General features: G+C 31.5%; 1 protein-coding gene across 1 annotated transcript; it reads left to right on the top strand.

Moving 5' to 3' along the window:
* Nucleotides 1-4293: 4293 nt before the first annotated feature.
* LOC139868189 (uncharacterized) lies at nt 4294-5320 on the top strand. Its single transcript, XM_071856520.1, has 2 exons — nt 4294-4448; nt 4822-5320. Exons 1-2 carry the CDS (start codon nt 4294-4296, stop codon nt 5318-5320), a joined length of 654 nt encoding a protein of 217 aa, XP_071712621.1.
* The last annotated feature ends 10808 nt before the right edge of the window (nt 5321-16128 follow it).

The raw sequence follows: 16128 nt of genomic DNA, 5'->3' as shown, positions 1-16128 counted from the left end.
TCGACATCTACCGTTAGCATAATTTTCCTACAACAACAGCTACCGTTCAAGCATTGAGATGGCGCCGTTTGAAGTACTTTATGGTAGAAAGTGCAGGTCTCCGATTTGTTAGAGTGAAATGGGGGATAGACAGATTACGGGTCCGGAGATAATACAAGAAACTACCGAGAAGATCATTCAAATTCAACAACGGTTGAAAACCGTCCAAAGTCGACAAAAGAGCTACGCCGACATTAAAAGAAAAGATATAGAATTTGAAATTGGAGAGATGGTCATGCTTAAGGTTGCACCTTGGAAAGGCGTTGTTCGATTTGGTAAACGAGGGAAATTAAATCCAAGGTATATAGGACCATTCAAGATTATTGATCGCGTAGGACCAGTAGTTTACCGACTTGAGTTACCTCAACAACTCGCGGCTGTACATAACACTTTATACGTCTCGAATTTGAAGAAATGTTTTGCTAAAGAAGATCTCACTATTCCGTTAGACGAAATCCAAATCAACGGAAAACTTCAATTTATCGAAGAACCCGTCGAAATAATGGATCGTGAGGTTAAAAGACTTAAGCAAAACAAAATACCAATTGTTAAAGTTCGATGAAATACTCGTAGAGGACCCGAGTTCACCTGGAATGAGAAGATCAGATGAAGAAGAAATACCCGCACTTATTTCCAGAAGATACGTCAACACCTCCAACTGCTTAAAATTTCGGGACGAAATATATTTAATGGGTAGGTACTGTAGTGACCCAAACTTTTCCATGTTTATTTATATTAAATGAAATTGTTATTTACATGATTAAATGTTTCCAATATGTTAAAGAATCAAACTTGTTAAGACTTGATTAATTGAAATAGGTTTTATATAGACAATTGACCACCCAAGTTGACCGGTGATTCACGAACGTTAAAACTTGTAAAAACAATATGATGACATATATATATATATATATATATATATATATATATATATATATATATATATATATATATATATATATATATATATATATATATATATATATATGTATATATAGTTAACATAATATTATGATAAGTAAGTATCTCATTAGGTATTTTAACTATGAGTTATATACATAAAATTGAGTTTATTGAATTAAGAAACTCGAAACGATATATATAACGATTATCGTTATAACAACGTCTTACTAAATACATATGAATCATATTAAGATATTGATACACTATGTTAATCATGATAAATGATAAGTAAACATGTCATTAAGTGTATTAATAATGAACTACATATGTAAAAACAAGACTACTAACTTAATGATTTCGAAACGAGACATATATGTAACGATTATCGTTGTAACAACATTTAACTGTATATATATCATACTAAGATATATTAATATATCATAATAATATGATAATGTAATAATTTAACATCTCTTTAGATATAATAAATAATGGGTTAACAACATTTAACAAGATCGTTAACCTAAAGGTTTCAAAATAACATTTACATGTAACGACTAACGATGACTTAACGAATCAGTTAAAATGTATATACATGTAGTGTTTTAATATGTATTAATACACTTTTGAAAGACTTCAAGACACTTATCAAAATACTTCTACTTAACAAAAATTCTTACAATTACATCCTCGTTCAGTTTCATCAACAATTCTACTTGTATGCACCCGTATTCGTACTCGTACAATACACAGCTTTTAGATGTATGTACTATTGGTATATACACTCCAATAACAGTTGTTAGCAGCCCATGTGAGTTACTCAACACATGTGGGAACCATTATTTGGCAACTAGCATGAAATATCTCATAAAATTACAAAAATATTAGTAATCATTCATGACTTATTTACATGTAAACAAAATTACACATCCTTTATATCTAATCCATATACCAACGACCAAAAACACCTACAAACACTTTCATTCTTCAATTTTCTTCATCTAATTGATCTCTCTCAAGTTCTATCTTCAAGTTCTAAGTGTTCTTCATAAATTCTATAAGTTCTAGTTTCATAAAATCAAGAATACTTCCAAGTTTGCTAGCTTACTTCCAATCTTGTAAAGTGATCATCCAACCTCAAAAAATCTTTCTTAATTACAGTAAGATATCTTTCTAATATAAGGTAATACTCATATTCAAACTTTAATTCAATTTCTATAACTATAACAATCTTATTTCGAGCGGAAATCTTACTTGAACTTGTTTTCGTGTCATGATTCTGCTTCAAGAAATTTCAAGCCATCCAAGGATCCTTTGAAGCTAGATCTATTTTTCTCATTTCTGGCAGGTTTATCCACAAAACTTGAGGTAGTAATGATGTTCATAACATCATTCGATTCATATATATAAAACTACCTTATTCAAAGGTTTAAACTTGTAATCACTAGAACATAGTTTAGTTAATTCTAAACTTGTTCGTAAACAAAAGTTAATCCTTCTAACATGACTTTTAAAATTAACTAAACACATGTTCTATATCTATATGATATGCTAACTTAATGATTTAAAACCTGGAAACACAAAAAACACCGTAAAATCGGACATACGCCGTCGTAGTAACACCGCGGGCTGTTTTGGGTTTGATAATTAAAAAATATGATAAACTTTGATTTAAAAGTTGTTCTTCTGGGAAAATGATTTTTCTTATGAACATGAAACTATATCCAAAAATCATGGTTAAACTCAAAGTGGAAGTATGTTTTCCAAAATGGTCATCTAGACGTCGTTCTTTCGACTGAAATGACTACCTTTACAAAAATGACTTGTAACTTATATTTCAGACTATAAACCTATACTTTTTCTGTTTAGATTCATAAAATAGAGTTCAATATGAAACCATAGCAATTTGATTCACTCAAAACGGATTTAAAACGAAGAAGTTATGGGTAAAACAAGATTGGATATTTTTTGATTGTTGTAGCTACGGGAAATATTGTAACAAATCTATATTAATCATATCCTAGCTAACTTATATTGTATTATAATGTATTCTAATATATTATGTAATCTTGGGATACCATAGACACGTATGCAAATGTTTTGACATATCATATCGACCCATGTATATATATTATTTGAAACAACCATAGACACTCTATATGCAGTAATGTTGGAGTTAGCTATACAGGGTTGAGGTTGATTCCAAAAATATATATACTTTGAGTTGTGATCTAGCCTGAGACGTGTATGCACTGGGTCGTGGATCGATTCAAGATAATATATATCAATTTATTTCTGTACATCTTACTTTGGACAACTAGTTGTAGGTTTCTAACGAGGACAACTGACTTAATAAACTTAAAACATCAAAAATGTATTAAAAGTGTTGTAAATATATTTTGAACATACTTTGATATATATATATGTACATATTTGTTATAGGTTCGTGAATCGACCAGTGGCCAAGTCTTATTTCCCGACGAAGTAAAAATCTGTGAAAGTGAGTTATAGTCCCACTTTTAAAATCTAATATTTTTGGGATAAGAATACATGCAGCTTTATAAATGTTTTACAAAATAGACACAAATACATGAAACTACTTTCTATAGTTGAATGATCGAAGCCGAATATGCCCCTTTTTGCTTGGTAGCCTAAGAATTAGAGAACATCACTAATTTTGAGAATTAGTGCACGCCTAATTGACGCGAATCCTAAAGATAGATCTATTGGGCCTAACAAACCCCATCCAAAGTACCGGATGCTTTAGTACTTCGAGTTTTATATCATGTCCGATGGATGTCCCGAAATGATGAGGATATTCTTATATGCATCTTGTTAATGTCGGTTACCAGGTGTTCACCATATGAATGATTTTTTTCTCTATGTATGGGATGTATATTTAAATATGAAATCTTGTAGTCTATTATTATGATTTGATAATATATAGGTTAAACTTATAACTCACCAACATTTTTGTTGATGTTTTAAGCATGTTTATTCTTAGGTAATTATTAAGAGCTTCCGCTGTTGCTTACTAAAATAAGGACAAGATTTGGAGTCCATGCTTGTGTGATATTATGTAAAAACTGCATTCAAGAAACTTATTTTTGATGTAATATATTCTTATTGTAAACCATTATGTAATAGTCGTGTGTAAACGGTATATTTTAGATTATCATTATTTGATAATCTACGTAATGCTTTTTAAACCTTTATAGATAAAATAAAGGTTATGGTTGTTTTAAAAATGAATGCAGTCTTTGAAAAATGTCTCATATAGAGGTAAAAACCTAGCGACGAAATCAATTAATATGGAACGTTTATAATCAATATGAACGGACATTTCAGCAAATGGGTACGATTGTTCAAGCAGAGTTTGAGAAGAGGTTTCCTAAACCTCAAGTTGAAGGCGGTGGAGCGGATGTTCCTCTTGATCATGGGATTCGAGGTAATATGGTCATAAAGGAGTTTATTTACAAAAACTTCATGATGACTAAACCTCCTGTGTATACCGAAGATCCCGATCCTTTGATAAGCACCCGTTAGATCTCGGATATCGAAGGGTGTTTTCTTACTGGTGAATGCCCTCCTGACAAGAAAACGAGACTCGCTACTAGTTTGTTGCGGGGTAATGCAAAGAATTGATTGGACGATAAGATCGATATCATTGGTGAGGAACCGTTTATGGGGTTATCGTGAGACGATTTTAAGAAGGAATTCTTCGAGTGGTGCTGCACCGTTCGAGGCTTTGTATGGTAGAAAGTGTAGGTCTCCTTTTTGTTAGAATGAAGTTTGAGATAGTCAACTTGCAGGTTCGAAAATTATTCATGAGACTACCGAAAAGATTGTTTAGATCAAAGAACGTCTTAAAACTGCCAGGAGTAGGCAAAAGAGTTACGCGGATGTTCGAAGAAAATCGTTAGAGTTTCAAGTTGGAGACCGTGTTATGTTGAAGGTTTCCCCTTGTAAAGGTGTTATCTGTTTTGGTAAGCAAGGAAAGTTAAACCCTCGATATGTTGGTCCGTTTGAAATCACCGAGAGGATTGGACGAGTGGCATACAGGTTGAAATTACCGCAAGAGCTTAGTAGTATTCACGACACTTTTCACGTGTCTAACTTAAAGAAGTGTTTGGCCGAGGCCGATGAAACAATTCCGTTGGATGAGATTCAGATCGATGATCAACTTCATTTCGTTGAAGAGCTAGTTGAAATTATGGACCGCGAGGTCAAGAAACTCAAGCAAAGCAAAATACCGATCGTTCGTGTACGATGGAATACTAGACGTGGGCCCGAATTCACTTGGGAGCGTGAAGATCAGATGAATCAGAAATATCCGCATTTATTTCCGAATGATGCGTCAACATCTACAACTGCTTAAATTTCGGGACAAAATTTCTTTAACTGGTAGGTACTGTCACCACCCTACTTTTTCCGTTATCTTTTTCTATTAAGTATTTAACTTTCGTTAACTAGTATCCTTGTCATGTCATTTTATGTGACTAGATTATATTCTATATAAATTAAATAATATTCCTATATTATTTTTAAAGTGTTAGTACGTTCTCGCGTATAACAGTCTTATTCGATGAGTCGTCTCGATTTCTAAACCAACGATTATATATTCGTGATTTCCAAATCCGAATTTTTCTGTGTGACATTCCTATGTCATTCGTAATAATAAAATATTTCTATATTTTATTTCTTAAATTATTATTTTTCTCGCGTATCATAAATCGCGTAATATTTTATTTAGCGGATCGAGTTCGTTTTGTCTTCGAGCTAATATATAAAAATCCAAATTTATTGAAGTGGCTCCCATCCTAAGCCCAAAAGGGCGAATTTTTTCAAGTCCAAGTCTTTGTTTTGCTAGTCTTTTTGTTAAGCCATTTTAATTTAAGCTACTTAAATAAATAATATATATGGATAGAATTTAATTTGAAAATAATAATAATAATAAAAATAATAATAATAATAATAATAATAATAATAATAATAACAATAATAATAATAATAATAATAATAATAATAATAATAAAAGAAAAATAAGAAGTAGATAAATGTATGCATGCCTCATTCTCCGCAAGTCTCCACCATCTTTGGTTCAAGATATTTTTTTAATTAACTTGATTTGATTGTATTTGTTTAAAAGATATAAAAACAAAAAAAAAAAAACAAAACAAAAATTATAATAATACTCCTAGTAAAAAAGTCGGCCGATCCACACTCTAAGCCCAAGAACATTTTGTGTTACTTCCTTGATTTAAATTGTTATCTTTTGCATTATTTATTTTATAACTACCAACTCTTATCACAAAAAAAAAAAAAAAAAAAAAAAAAAAAAAAAAAAAAAAAACCCTACAAACTCTTTCGCTTTTGTTCTCTTTTCTTCCGGCCATGAGTACCCAAAACACACCATCACTATTATTATTATTTTCATCTCATCTCTTTAATTGTTGATCACTGTTCAAGCCTTTTGATTGATTCATACTCCTCTCGATCCGATCTACATCATCATCTTTTTCTTTTTCCTGTTAGGTAATTTTATAAACTTCATCTTTTTTAATTATTACTTATTATTATGTTATTTTAGTTGTATGATTAGTTGTAGTGCTTGTGGAAAATTTTTATGGTGTTTGGATAATTAAAACATGATAAAAACTTGATTTTTATTAAATAATAAATCGGGACAGGACTGAAATTGCTGATTTCAGGAACCGTGCCACGTTTTTATGATGAAACTAACTTACTCATCGTGTTCCTCTTGATGAGTAGTGCAATTTACATATAAGATTTGCGTTAAATGGATGTGTAGAACTTAAGATATAAATTTTTAAAGTTTATATAGATTATATATATATAAAAATATTCACAGCTGTATTAACTTTGAAAATGGATCCTGATCTGGGCTGATTTGATGTGTTCATCGGGTCGGTATTGATGTCGGGACTCAAAAATATATAAAGAATGTTAAAATCTGATGAACGGTTTGTGAGATACGATTAAAACAAGTTTGGAATAAATATAAAAAAATACGAAGCTGATCAGATGCGACCTCGGTGTGCGTGCCAGGTCTGGAAAAACTAACTTAACCGATGTAACGGGATTGTTGAGTTATTCAATTTGCACATATGGATCGTTAAAAAACGACGTGTAGATTTTCAGATACGAATTTATTAAGGATCGTATAATAAAAATTTATATTTAAAAATAATACTTATGGTAAAAGGTATTATTATTTAATAATACTTTAGATAAAGTAATTATTTAAAACTTAGGATATAATTATTTTATTAACTACTCGTATTACTAAATGGTTATTAATATAAAACTAAAATATATTATGTTTATTAATTTAATAATAAATCAATAATCACTTATGTTATGAATTAATTAATATTTAAGTAATAAATACTTATGTTAAAAGTTTAATTATTAACATATTAAATATGATTATATCATTTAGATTTATTATAACTTAACTAAATTAATCTAATATAAGTAAACTTATAGTGTAACTTATATTATATCAAACAACGTTATAATAAATACTATTAACATCAATGATATATAATTTATCAAGGTTGACTTAGGTTGACTAGAGTTGACTTTAAGTTGAATTTTTGGTTGATTTTCAAGTTTGACTTTTGTTGACTTAAGTTGACTTTCTAAAAATAGAAACTTTTCCTAAAATAGAAACTTTTCAAAAATAGAAACTTTTTTTTTAAATTAGAAATTTTCTAAAAATAGAAACTTACTATAAATAGAAACTTACCTAAAATGGAATATTTCAAAAAAAGGAAACTTACTAAAAATAGAAAGTATATGTAATACTTTAACTTAATCAATTATAATGTCGCGTACTACTAAACCACATCAAGCACTAGGACTATCATATTATGACCCGACATAAGTTAGATATATTCTGACCTACTTTATTATTTAGGTTGGAGTTTAGATCACTCTTGATCTACTTTATTCGTGTACTTATTAACTCTTCAGTGCATTCTAAGGTGAGTTATAGTCCCACCTTTTTCTACTGTTTTAAATCTTTTTAGAATGAGAATACATGCTTTTTGTTTTAAGTATTTGACACAAGTAATCAAAAATGGTAAATTATTCATTTGTGAGTTGAACAAAAATATACCTTAGCTTGGTAACTTGTAGCTACGGGCTCTGTACCGTAGGCACGAATCCTATTGATAGATCTATTGGCCCTGACCGCCCCATTCCTTGCTAGTCGCGCTAGTTTTCAAGGGAATGTTTAATCCTTTGTTAGAAGATACACCTGTTCAGTGTATGATCCATAAAAGGGTAGATAAACCGAGTTAAGTTAGGTTACCAGGTGCTCATGGGATAAATATAATAATATTTTTAAGACGTTTCTCAACATTAAATCTTGTGGTCTAATTTAATTCAAGCTGTTTTATTAAACCTATATCTCACCAACATTCTTATGTTGACAGTTTACTCGCATATTTTATTCTCAGGTGATGATTAATTATTTGTTTCCGCTGGCTAGAGAGTCTGCATATTGTGTCGCAGATTTCATTTAAACAATTATTACAATTGAATTCACTTTTCATACATTTTTTTTATGGTTGTTGGTTGACGTTTTGAGTCAACATTTATTACATTTGGTTGTCTTTAAAACTTTTAAAATATTTGGATTTCCTTTTTGGGTAAACTCTTTCAATAAATGAATGCAATGGTTATTTAAAAAAATTCATATAGAGTTTTCGTTCAAGGTTATGGGACCAAGTAAATGTTGGTCGTCAAGGTTAATTTGACGGGATGTTTCAGTTGGTATCAGAGCCTTGGTTGTAGGGAACTAGGCGGTCTTAATGTGGTTAACCCCGAGTCTATAAGGTGCATTAGAGTCTAGTCTATAGCCTGACCTTTTATTGTAATAGCATAATTATGCGTTATATGTTTATTAACGGAATAAATATAGGATACATCCTTATTATTCTCTCTCTTCTATATAATTGCAATTATTATCGTGTTATAGTAAATGTGAGATGTGATTCTCGACATGCTAAATGCTATATGTGAAATATGGTTCTCACCATATTATGTATGCATTATAAGTTCATTATTCGATAACTATCACAACTATTATGTTATTATTCTTTAACTATTATCATAGTTATAACCACTATTTCTATACCTATCATATGTTCTAATCATAACACTGGTATTATCCTTAATACTAACGGTGGTGTTATTCTGTGTTGAATATCATGCCTCCTCGTGAATCTAATGAAGCTCGCTTTCAGCGATTGTTGGTAGAAGGTATCGCTGCTGCCACTGCTGCTATTGCCACAACTCTTCAGAATAATATCAATAATTAAAACAATGGCAATAATGGGAATGGAAATGGGAACCAATCTGGTTGTTCTCATACGACCTTTATGGGAAGTACGCCCCAGGAGTTTTGTGGTACAGAAGGACCCGTCCGTCTTTCACGTTGGTTTGAGAAGCTGAAATCTATATTCCGAGCTAGCAGGGTCCGAGAAGAGGATAAGGTGAACTTTGCCAGCTGCACTTGAAAGATAGTGCATTGAGCTGGTGGAACAATCATGTTAGTGCTGTTGGGGATGAGGTAGCATATGGCCTTACTTGGGAAGCTTTTAAGCAAAGAATGATCACCCGCTACTGTCCGAAGGGTGAACTTAAGAAACTGGAGACTGAGGTTAAAAATCTGAAAATGAAGGGAAACGACATTGATGCGCATGATCAGCGATTCTTTGAATTGACTCTTATGTGTCCTAATGCTTTTCCTACCGAAGACCTCAAGATCGAGGCTTATATTGAAGGATTGTCTGAGTTGATTGAAGTTGGGGTTAAATAATGTGAACCTCGAACTATTGAAGTTGCCATAGCTATGGCACACAAGCTAAATGACAAGATTTTGCGTAAGGCAAAGAAGACTTCGTCTGGGGAGACTAGCAATGAGGTTGCTAAGAAAGATGAGAGTGGAAAGCAGAAATGGGAAGGTAACCGCAACTCTAATCACAATCAGCATAAGAGGCGTAATAACTCGGGTTCTAAACAAAGTAACCAGCGTCCGACGTGCCCTTAGTGCTACAAACCCCATACTGGGTACTGCACTATGGTGTGTTCTAATTGCAACAAATAAGGACACATATAAGGATTGTAAGAGTTCTGCTCCTGCTACAACTGCTGCTACTGTAAAGGAACCTACTAATGGGAAGGATAAAGTTGCTGCACCGAAGGTTTGTTATGGGTGCGAGAAACCAGGGCATTTTATTGATTCATGCCCATATATGAAATGTCCCGTTCATAATAATTATAAACGTTTCATATTAATTGATTTCGTTGCGAGGTTTTGACCTCTATATGAGATGTTTTTCAAAGTCTGCATTCGATTATTGAAACAAATCATAACCTTTATTTTATCGATAAAGGTTTAAAATATTATGACGATTATCAAATAATGACAATTTAAAATATAGCGTTTTCACATGACTATTACATAATGATATACAATAATATTATACATCAATATAAGTCTTCGAATGCAGTTTTTTTAAACAATATTATACAAGCATGCAACAGCGGAAGCTCTCAATAATCACCTGAGAATAAACATGCTTTAAACGTCAACAAAAATGTTGGTGAGTTATAGGTTTAATCTTTATCTTAAATCATAATAATAATAATAATAATAATAATAATAATAATAATAATAATAATAATAATAATAATAATAGGCCACAAGATTTCAATTATAACCGCACACGTAACCCGTGTACAAAATAATGCGCGTAACCCGCGAATTAAAAATCATTCATATGGAGAACACCTGGTAAGCGACATTAACAAAAATGCATCTAGAATATCCCCATCATTCTGGGACTCTCATTGGACAAACCGGTCATTAAACGGTAAAACCCCCTTTTATAATAATAATAATAATACTGCTTATATATATATATATATATATATATATATATATATATATATATATATATATATATATATATATATATATATATATATATATATTCAATTATAGTTTAAAATAAATATAGCGTTAAACTTAGCCAGCTCCCTGTGGAACGAACCAGACTTACTAAAAACTACACTACTCTACGATTAGGTACACAGCCTATAAGTGTTGTAGCAAGGTTTAGGTATATCCATTCTATAAATAAATAAATAACTTGTGTAAAATTGTATCGTATTTATTGTTATTTCGTAACAAAAATAATAGTATTTCGTACTACACCTCGCACACATCAAGTATTTTTTGCGCCGTGATATCGGGCAAAAAGTCACATTTTTACCCCCTAAATCAGACCCTAAAACAATAAAGATTAAAACTTTGTCGGAAAAATTATCGCTTTTTTGGGTGATTTTGTAGATTAAGTAATTACAAAGGCGATGCAAAAAGAATCAAGTAAAACGGAGCTAAAACGAAGATTCTAGAGCAAAAACGGTGAAAGACAAGAAATCAAGTTACGATCCAGTGAATCAAGGCACGATTAGCACACCATACGGCTTGCCATACGGCCTGCCAGTATGGATAAGCCCTGCCAGATACGCCCCACCAAGTGCCTTCACCATACGGCCTGCCTTGCATACGGGTTGCCAAATACGCCCTGCCATACGGTCTGCCAGGGTATTTGGCAGAATTCCAAGTCTATTTAAGGGCCTTTCTCCATTCATTCCAAGACACACTCAACTTGCAATTCAATTCACATTTTCAATATTTTAGTTAGTTTTTAGTAGTAGTTAACTTAGCTTTTATTTTTCGGAGGATATCCCGGCGAGTCCCAGCGATCTAGGGCAGATTAGTTAGGCCTTTTCAGGTTTTTATCCAAAACGCTTTTCTTTTGTATTAAACATGTTTTCTTATCTTTTATGTTTAATAATGCGTTTCGATATTGCCATGATAGCTTAATTTATCTGTATGTTGCCATGATAGAAGTTTTGGGTTAGCGTAATTATGTTAATATAGTACGGTTATTGTTATAATGTTGAACTAGGAAGTCTGATAGATTTGTATGCTAGCATTTTAAGGATTGACCAACTTAGGTTGTGATCAGGACTTGTCCACCTATATGAAATTAGCTACTTCATAGGATTAAGACCCCTGGTTATACTGTATCTGAAGATTCTATGAACTCGGTATGGCCGGAGTTCCCGAGAGGCATTTAATGTACTTTTAGGAGACTGAACCTAGGAATTGAGACATGAATGACCTAGTATGCCTATTGACTGTTCTAAAGAGACCTCTTAGGAGCTGTTAAGATCTAGTTAGTACCTCTACTGTATGACCCAAGCCTATTGCATGTTATTGTCTGATTGTTGCCCTAGGTCTTAGTCATATCAACTGTTTAGGTACTTATTAGGTTTCTATCTGCTTTACTATCAGAATATTAACTGCAATGCTGTATAATTTTTGATTTGTTGTGATCTCACTAGTATGATGTAATGGTTGTTAGTTTCCACTTAAGGTTTTGCCAACTTAAACCGACGGACTCCTTCCGTTTGTGATCAGTGTTCAATCAACACGACACGTTGTTTTTCAGTTATCTAAACTGATAACGAGGGATAGGATTAGAGATTAACTTACTAATAAACCTAGTACTCTACTGAGGATAACCTCTGAGGTATTGTTACACTTCAGTTATAAGACCAAGTGACATACTTCTCACTGCTCAAAGAGAACTCCGAGAGTTCAGAGATAAGTAGGTCTGTGTAATTGGCTCATCCAACCAGATCAACATCAATCCAAGCATAGTCTTAACATAAGCATAATTACCTTTCCCTAACCCAATACTGATATCTTGGTCAACATCTCCCTGATCTGCATACTCCGGATATCCTTCCTCTTTATTTACTTTTCTGCATTTAGGACCTTTAGCTAAAATCAACTACTATCTTTATCTAGGTAATTTAACTAAAAGACAATTATCCACTTGATCTTAAATTCGTTAATCAGCATAAAATTCGACACTAGGTTAACTTACACCTTCTACACCTTAGAAAGTAAAAGTAAATTTAGGCCCCGCAAAATATAAATAAACGAAGACACTGTGTGCTACCGAATCGGACACCCTGCTGTAGTGACTCAAACTTTTTGATGTTTATATATATATTAAATGAAATTGTTATTTACATGATTAAGTGTTTCCAACATGTTAAGCAATCAAACTTGTTAAGACTTGATTAATTGAAATAGGTTTCATATAGAAAATTGACCACCCAAGTTGACCGGTGATTCACGAACGTTAAAACTTGTAAAAACTATATGATGATATATATATGGTTATATATATAGTTAACATGATTTTATTATAAGTATGTATCTCATTAGGTATTTTAACAATGAGTTATATACATAAAAATGAGACTATTAATTTAAGAAACTCGAAAACGATATATATAACGATTATCGTTATAACAACGTCTTACTAGGTACATATAAATCATATTAAGATATTGATACACTTGGTTAATTATGTTAAATTATAAGTAAATATATTATTAAGTGTATTAACAATGAAATACATATGTAAAAATAAGACTACTAACTTAATAATTTCGAAACGAGACATATATGTAACGATTATCGTTGTAACGACATTTAACTGTATATATATATCATACTAAGATATATTATATATCATAATATCATGATAATATAACAATTTAACATCTCATTTGTTATAATAAACAATGGGTTAACAACATTCAACAAGATCGTTAACCTAAAGGTTTTAAAACAACATTTACATGTAACGACTAACGATGACTTAACGACTCAGTTAAAATGTATATACATGTAGTGTTTTAATATGTATTCATAAACTTTTGAAAGACTTCAAGACACTTATCAAAATACTTCTACTTAACAAAAATGCTTACAATTACATCCTCGTTCAGTTTCATCAACAATTCTACTCGTATGCACCCGTATTCGTACTCGTACAATACACAGCTTTTAGATGTATGTACTATTAGTATATACACTCCAATGATCAGCTCTTAGCAGCACATGTGAGTCACCTAACACATGTGGGAACCATCATTTGGCAACTAGCATGAAATATCTCATAAAATTACAAAAATATGAGTAATCATTCATGACTTATTTACATGAAAACAAAATTACATATCCTTTATATCTAATCCATACACCAACGACCAAAACACCTACAAACACTTTCATTCTTTAATTTTCTTCATCTAATTGATCTCTCTCAAGTTCTTTCTTCAAGTTCTAAGTGTTCTTCATAAATTTCAAAAGTTCTAGTTTCATAAAATGAAGAATACTTCCAAGATTGCAAGGTTACTTCCAAGTTTTCTAAATCCATTCCAAGTAATCATCCAAGATCAAGAAACCTTTGTTACTTACAGTAGGTTATCTTTCTAATACAAGGTAATAATCATATTCAAACTTTAATTCAATTTCTATAACTATAACAATCTTATTTCGAGTGGAAATCTTACTTGAAATTGTTTTCGTGTCATGATTCTGCTTCAAGAACTTTCAAGCCATCCAAGGATCCTTTGAAGCTAGATCTATTTTTCTCATTTCCAGTAGGTTTATCCAAGGAACTTGAGGTAGTAATGATGTTCATAACATCATTCGAGTCATACATATAAAGCTATCTTATTCGAAGGTTTAAACTTGTAATCACTAGAACATAGTTTAGTTAATTCTAAACTTGTTCGCAAATAAAAGTTAATCCTTCTAAATTGACTTTTAAAATCAACTAAACACATGTTCTATATCTATATGATATGCTAACTTAATGATTTAAAACCTGGAAACACGAAAAATACCGTAAAACCGGATTTACGCCGTCGTAGTAACACCGCGGGCTGTTTTGGGTTAGTTAATTAAAAACTATGATAAACTTTGATTTAAAAGTTATTATTCTGAGAAAATGATTTTTATTATAAACATGAAACTATATCCAAAAATTATGGTTAAACTCAAAGTGGAAGTATGTTTTCTAAAATGGTCATCTAGACGTCGTTCTTTCGACTGAAATGACTACCTTTACAAAAATGACTTATAACTTATTTTTCTGACTATAAACCTATACTTTTTCTGTATAGATTCATAAAATAAAGTTCAATATGAAACCATAGCAATTTGATTCACTCAAAACGGATTTAAAATGAAGAAGTTATGGGTAAAACAAGATTGGATAATTTTTCTCATTTTAGCTACGTGAAAATTGGTAACAAATCTATTCCAAACATAACTTAATCAACTTGTATTGTATATTATGTAATCTTGAGATACCATATACACGTATACAATGTTTCGACCTATCATGTCGACACATCTATATATATTTCGGAACAACCATAGACACTCTATATGTGAATGTTGGAGTTAGCTATACAGGGTTGAGGTTGATTCCAAAATATATATAGTTTGAGTTGTGATCAATACTGAGATACGTATACACTGGGTCGTGGATTGATTCAAGATAATATTTATCGATTTATTTCGGTACATCTAACTGTGGACAACTAGTTGTAGGTTACTAAAGAGGACAGCTGACTTAATAAACTTAAAACATCAAAATATATTAAAAGTGTTGTAAATATATTTTGAACATACTTTGATATATATGTATATATTGTTATAGGTTCGTGAATCAACCAGTGGCCAAGTCTTACTTCCCGACGAAGTAAAAATCTGTGAAAGTGAGTTATAGTCCCACTTTTAAAATCTAATATTTTTGGGATGAGAATACATGCAGGTTTTATAAATGATTTACAAAATAGACACAAGTACGTGAAACTACATTCTATGGTTGAATTATCGAAATCGAATATGCCCCTTTTTATTAAGTCTGGTAATCTAAGAATTAGGGAACAGACACCCTAATTGACGCGAATCCTAAAGATAGATCTATTGGGCCTAACAAACCCCATCCAAAGTACCGGATGCTTTAGTACTTCGAAATTTATATCATATCTGAAGGGTGTCCCGGAATGATGGGGATATTCTTATATATGCATCTTGTTAATGTTGGTTACAAGGTGTTCACCATATGAATGATTTTTATCTCTATGTATGGGATGTGTATTGAAATATGAAATCTTGTGGTCTATTGTTACGATTGATATATATAGGTTAAACCTATAACTCACCAACATTTTTGTTGACGTTTAAAGCATGTTTATTCTCAG

Source organism: Rutidosis leptorrhynchoides, chromosome 9, assembly GCF_046630445.1.
Source record: "Rutidosis leptorrhynchoides isolate AG116_Rl617_1_P2 chromosome 9, CSIRO_AGI_Rlap_v1, whole genome shotgun sequence".
Taxonomy (NCBI): domain Eukaryota; kingdom Viridiplantae; phylum Streptophyta; class Magnoliopsida; order Asterales; family Asteraceae; genus Rutidosis; species Rutidosis leptorrhynchoides.
This window is presented reverse-complemented; position numbering and strand designations above follow the sequence as displayed.

Bases quoted from the DNA above. Each gene is read 5' to 3' on its own strand.
- LOC139868189 (XM_071856520.1), top strand. From the start codon at position 4,294: ATGGGTACGATTGTTCAAGCAGAGTTTGAGAAGAGGTTTCCTAAACCT. The intron at 4,449-4,821 runs GTATACCGAAGA...TAAAACTGCCAG, and splicing joins ATGATGACTAAACCTCCTGT to GAGTAGGCAAAAGAGTTACG.